This window comes from Pygoscelis adeliae, unplaced genomic scaffold, assembly GCF_000699105.1.
Source record: "Pygoscelis adeliae isolate BGI_AS28 unplaced genomic scaffold, ASM69910v1 Scaffold408, whole genome shotgun sequence".
NCBI lineage: Eukaryota > Metazoa > Chordata > Aves > Sphenisciformes > Spheniscidae > Pygoscelis > Pygoscelis adeliae.
This window is the reverse complement of record NW_008825287.1, coordinates 21,357-27,891: the sequence shown is the minus strand read 5'-3', so window position 1 is coordinate 27,891 and position 6,535 is coordinate 21,357. Positions and strand designations below refer to the sequence as shown.

Here is a 6,535-nt window from a genome sequence, read left to right as displayed (position 1 = left end):
AGCTCCCGCGCCGACAGCCGCCCCAGCCCTGCCGCCCGGGCGTCGCGGTTAGAGATGGGCACATGCCGACAGGGAGACGCACCGTGCCATTAGAGATGTGCATGGTGCGATTATTAAGATGCCTGGGGCGGTTAGTGGGCTGCCCGGTGCAATTGGTGAAACGCCCAGTGCAACAAGTGCAATGCACGGTGCAATAAACGAAACGCCCGGTGCAACAAGTGCAATGGACAGTGCAGTAAACGAAATGCCCAGTGCAATATGTGCAATGCACAGTGCAATAAACAAAATGCCCAGTGCAACAAGTGCAATGCACAGTGCAATAAACAAAATGCCCAGTGCAACAAGTGCAATGCGTGGTGCAATAAATGAAATGCCCGCTGCAATACGTGCAAGGCACAGTGCAATAAACAAAATGTCTGGTGCAGCTAGTGAAGTACACAGTGCAACCAGTGACATGCCTGGAGCAACTGCTGAAATGCCCAGTGCAATTAGGGAAATGCACGCTTAAGTTTGCAAAATGCTTCATGAAATTAGTGAGATGCACACTGCAACTATTAAGACGCACGGGGCGATTACTGGGCTGCTGGGTGCAACTGGTGGGCTGCCAGGTGCAATAAGTGCAATGCACCGTGCAATAAATGAAATGCCTGGTGCAACTAGGGACATGTCTGGAGCAATTACTCAAAAGCCCGGTGCAATCACTGACGTGCATGGTGCGATTAGGAAAATGCACTCTGAAGTTTGCAAAACGCTTCGTGCAATTAGTGCGATGCAGGCTGCAATTATTAAGATGCAGAGGGTGATCAGTGGGCTGCCCGGTGCAACTGGTGAGGGAGGCACCGGTGCAGCACGTGCAATGCACGCTGAAAGTAGGGAAATGCCTGGTGCAGTTAGCGGGATGCCCAGTGCAATTAGTGTAACGCACACTGAAGCTTGCAAAATGCCTTATGCAACTAGCGAGACACACAGCACGATCATTACGGTGCTGGGGGCGATTGGCGGGATGGCTGGTGCAATTAGTGAAATGTACGGTGCAATAAATGAAATGCCTGGTGCAACTAGTGACATCACAGCAGAGGTAGGGAAATGCACACTGGAGGTTGCAAAATCGCATTACATAATCAGTGAGAGGCACACTGCAATTATTAAGACAACGGGGGCAATTAGCGTGCTGCCCGCTGCAATGGGGTGAAACACCCAGCGCAGTAAGTGCAACGCACAGTGCAACGCGGGAAATGCCCGGTACAACTAGTGGCATGCCCAGTGCAATTAGTAAAATACACAGTGCAATCAGTGCCGTGTCTGGTGCAGGTAGCGTCATTCCTGGTGCAATCAGTAAGCTGCCTGATACAATTAGTGACATGCCTGGAGCAATCAGCGGAATGCACACTGCATGAGGGAAACACCTGATGCAATTAGTAACGGGCCTAGTGCAATTAGTGATATGCACAATGCAAATTACTGGCGTGTCCATTGGAAATAGTGATATGCCTGTGCAATTAGTGACGGGCATGGCGCAAGTGAACACACGCTACATTTAGTGAAGTTCCCGGGGCAATTAGTGAAATGCACAGCGCAATTAGTGAAATGCACACTGAAACTGTTAAAATTCTCCACATGATTAATGAGCTGCACGGTGCATTTATTGAACCGCCAATCAATAAACACATCGTGCAATTACTGAAATGCCCAGCGTCATAAATGATGTGCCCAGAGCAATTACGGAATTGCCTGGTGCAATCAGTGACATGCACAGTGCAATAAATAAAATGCACTGTGCAATTAGGGGAAGGCGCAGAGCAATTAGCAAGATGCCTGGGGCGATTAGTGACATGCACCATGCCGTTGGTGAAAAGTGTATGGTGCATTTAGTGGCATGCAGTGCAGAGTGCACGTAGAGAAATGCACCGCATGCTGCACTGTGCAATCAGTTAAATGCATGCTGCACGGTGCACTTGGCAGCATGCATGGTGCTCTTGGTGAAACGCATAATGCGATTAGTGAACAGTACCACCAGATTTTCCATGGATTTAGGAAAATGCATGGCGCAGTCAGGAGAATGCCCGCCGCACCGTGCATACAGTGGCAATCGGTGCATTCAGGGGAGCGACACACTCAGCACAATGCGCAGTGCAGTCAGGAACATGCACCACGCATGGCTCAGTGAAGCGCCCGGCGCATTCAGTCACAGGCTCGGTGCTGGCAAGAGAGTGCATTGCCTGAAATGCGGGATGCAAACAGCGGAACGCAGAGCACACCAGGCATTTTTGCAAAACGCATGGCAAGCGGAGCAAAAAGCTCAGCGCGCAGGGACAAAGGACAGTGCACGACACTGTCGGTGCAAGGCACAGCACATGTAACGAACGGCACAGGGCGTTTTGCAAAACGCCGAGTGCTTTAGGGAGAGGCGCAACACATTTAGCAAAATGTGTTGAGCGCAACAGGCGACGCACGAGGCGTTTTGCAAAATGCATGGCGCTCCTGGCGAAACCCCAGGTGCATTTAAAGCAATACTAAAAGCAAGACCCACGTGGGCTTAATTTTTTGCCAAGAGCCCCCTCCTGGCCAAACAGTGTGTGAACACTGGAGCAAGCCAGCCCTGAAGCCTGGAGAGACTCAGTTGTCCAATTTGGTTGGAATTGCACCCAAAAAGTGACTGGCCCGGATTTTGCTGGCCGTACCTTCGTGGGAGCAGTTGTTGTTGAAGGCAGGGGAGAAAGCACGCAGCTCGTGCAGAAGGATGGGCTCCGTGCCCCCACCACCACCTTCGCCTTCAGCATCGGCCTCTGTTTCCTCCTCTTCCTCCTCCTCGTCCTCATCACCCTCAGGGTCAGCCTCAGGGTCAGGCGAACTCTGCATCAGCTCCTCCAGCTCCTCGATGACCTGCAGGGCATCACTGTCCTCCATCTGCACCTGCATCCTGCCTCCACCTCGCATCTACACCCTGCAGCCTACAGCTACATCCTGCATCTGCACCTGCACGCTGCATCCGCGTCCTGCACCCACATCTGCAACCTTCTCCCTTCATCCCGCACCTGCATCCTCCATCTGTATCAGCATCCCGCATCCTCCATCCTCCCCTTCGTCCTCCATCTGCACCCTGCTTCCTCCATCCTGCATCTGCATCCATCCGTACCCTGCGTCCTCGACCTGCATCCTGCATCTGCCTCCCACATTCCCATCTGCATCCAAATCCCACATCCCACATCCACACCCCCCCGGACCTGCATCTACATCCACATCTGCGCCCTGCACCTATGTGCGCATCCTGCTCCCTTCACCCTGCATCCTCCACCTGCATCTTGGACCCTGTACTTGCACCTGCATCTGCACCCTCTATCCAGCATCCACCCCCTGCAACTGGCACCTGCATCCTGCATCCCACATCTGCATCCCGCCTCTGCCCCCCATGTTTTCATCCTTCATCCCGTGCCACCCATTTGCATCCAGCACCCCGCACCCATGTTCCCATCTGCACCCAAATCCCACAACGGCACCCACAACCTGCACCTCCGTCTACATCCGAGTCTGCATCCCGTGCCCTGCATCCCACATCCCAAGATGATGGTATTTGGCCATTTTTGCGCTTTCAGCACATGGCCACGGCACTGGGGTGGGCTGAGGCCATGCTGGGGGGCTAAAGCCTGGCTTTTGGGGGACACGCAGGCAATCAGGTGCCCACCGGGGCCAGGGGTACCTGCTCAGCTGTCAGCAGCGGCTCCTCGTTGATGCCCGAGTCTTGCTCACTCCTCTCAGTGAGCTCCTCCTCCTCCTCCTCCTTCTCGCAGAGCTGCAGGAGACACAGGCTGGGCGGCCTTGGTGGCACCGCAGGCACAGCCCGGCACAGGCATGGCCCCAGCATGGACACAGGCATGGCCCCGGCCCTGGCACAGGGAGAGCCACCAGGGAACCACAGCTCAGGGGGACATGCTGCACGGGCGGGTTTGCATGGGGAGACATTGGATAGAGACGTGGATGGGGACGTTGGACAGGGAGACATTGGATGGGGAGACACTGGGTGAGGGCATTGGGTGGAGACGTTGGATGGGGATCTTGGGTGGAGACGTTGGATGGGAACATTGGATGGAAGGATGTTGGACAGGGAACTGGATAGAGATAGATGGAGATGTTGGATGGGGAAATGTTGGACAGGGATGTTGGATGGGACTTTGGGTAGGGACTTTGCACGGGGACGCTGGATGGGGATGCTGGAGACGTTGGAGAGGGAGATGATGGACAGGGAAGCATTGGATGGGGAAGTGTTGTAAGGAGATGGATAGAGATGTTGGATGGGCAGTCGTTGGATGGAGACATTGGACTGGGAAGTTGGACAGGGAGAAGTACAGGTACGTTGGATGGAGATGGATGGAGAGATGTTTTAATTAATATATTGGACAGTGACATTGGATGGTGAGGTGTTGGAGATGCTGGATGGAGATGCTGGGGATGTTGGATGGGGAGACGATGGATGGTGAAGCGGAATGGGGAAGAGGTCAGATGGAGACACTGGATGGGGACATTAGATGGGGAGATGTCGGAGGATAACATTGGATGGGGAGCTGATGGATGGAGATGTTGGATGGAGATGTTGGATGGAGATGTTGGATGGTGGGGCGTCTTCTTTTTTTTCACCTCCTTTCACAGGCTTTTTCACCTTTTCAGAAAATAACCCAAGAAATTTACCTTCTCCTCCCCCTTTAGCATCAGGTTGTGTAACATCCAAACGGGCTAAATTCAGTGGATTTTGGGGTATCTTTGTAGCCCTCCCACAACCCCAAATGCAGCTATTCACAGCATGAACTCACTACAACGAAGAAAACACTATTTTCTACCCCAAAAAATACACCACCTCATCCCTGGCGTAGAGGCAAATTAGCAAAGACCAGATTGCCAAACCAAACACTTAATTTTGCCTGGTTTAGTGTGTTTTCCTCCTAAAATGTGGATACCCACTGTGTTGGTGCTGCGGCACCCCAAAAATACCATTTCCGCACCAGGCCCGGGGATGTGGGACCGGTGGCCCCATGGGCTGCACAAGGGCCGTCAGCGTTGGGGCTGGGGGGTCGGGGGGGGGGGGGGGGGGGGCACAGCCATGCCTGGGGGTCGGTGCCGTCGGGGGCTTCAGCCCCGGGGAGCAGCCAGGGCCGGGGGGAGCCCCGGGGGGCGAAGCCATCGGTGAGAGCATCCCAGACCCTGCAGGTAGGTGGGTGGTGAGCGGCGATCCCAAAATGTTGCCTCCCAGAAAGCCGTCCCAAAACAGCATGCCAAAATGCCTCAAAACACCCCAAAATGCAGCCCTGGAACACCTTGAAATGCCCCCCCCAAATCCCAAAACACCACTGAGATGCCTGACACATCCCAAAACACCCCAAATGATGTCCTAGAAGACCACAAATGCTGCCCTAGAAGACCACAAACGATGCCCTAGAAGACTCCAAAGCTTCTCAAAATATCATCGTGAAATACGGCCCTGAAATACCCTGAAGTACCCCAAAATGCTGCCCCAGCATTTGACATGTCCCCAAACATTGCCATCAAAATACCCCCAAAAAGGTCACTGCAATGTCCCAAAATGTCCCCAGATGCCCCAAAAGACCACCCTGAAATGCTCCAAAATGCCATCCCAAATCATCACCATGATGTCCTGAAATGCCCCCAAACATTCTGAAATGTCCCCAAAGCCCCAGAAACACCCCAAAATGCCATCCTAAAGCACTGCCCCAAAGCCCCAGGACTCTCTGAAAGGCGTCAAAACACCTCAAAACACTGCCCTGGAATACCCCAAAATGTCCCAAAATGTTCTTCTGCAACACCCCAAAATGCCTCTAAAGGTCCCAAAGCTCCAAAATGCCCTGAAATGCCCCAAAATGCCACCCTGAAACACCTAAAAATGGCCCCAAAAGCCACAATGCTCCAAAATGCCACCATGAACTGCTCCAAACCACCCCCCAAAAAAACCCACATATCCTAAAGTGCCCCAAAACATCCCAAAATGCCACCTTTGAACACCCAGAAATACCCTAAAATGCTTTCCTGAAACACTGCCCCAAAATGCTCCATAATGTCCCAAAATGCTGCCCCAGAACACCCCGAAACATCTCAAAATGCTGTCCCAAAACCACCACCCCAAAAAGCCCTCAAACACTCCAAAATACTGCCCTGACACCCCAAAACACCACTGGGAAAGACCCCAAAATGCTGTCCTGAAACATTGCCCAGAAACACCCTGAAATGCCTCAAAAAGCTGCCCTGATACCCCAAAGAAATACCCTAAAATGCCACTGTGATGCTCCAGAACGTCCCCAAATTGCCCAACACCCCAAAACGCTTCTGCAATGCCCGAAATGCCTCAAAACTCCCCAAAATGCTGCCCTGGAACATGCTGAAATGCCCCAAAATGCCGTCACAGCACCCCAAAATGCCACCCTGAAACAGCCCTGAAACACCCCAAAACTGCTCTGAAATACCCCCAAAACCAGCTGTGATGCCCTGACCCCCCCCCCAACCTCCCAAAATACCCTGAAATGCTGCCCCA

General features: G+C 53.1%; 1 protein-coding gene across 1 annotated transcript in view; it reads right to left on the bottom strand.

Moving 5' to 3' along the window:
* The window catches only part of FEZ1 (fasciculation and elongation protein zeta 1 (zygin I)), a 13,025-nt gene that overhangs the window by 3,616 nt on the left and 2,874 nt on the right, over positions 1–6,535 (bottom strand). Inside the window, exons 2-4 of the mRNA XM_009329898.1 lie at positions 5,097–5,193; positions 3,698–3,790; positions 2,662–2,883 (exon numbers count right to left, since the gene is read on the bottom strand). Coding sequence (XP_009328173.1) covers positions 2,662–2,883; positions 3,698–3,790; positions 5,097–5,193 — 412 coding nt within the window. The remainder of the gene's footprint in view (positions 1–2,661; positions 2,884–3,697; positions 3,791–5,096; positions 5,194–6,535) is intronic.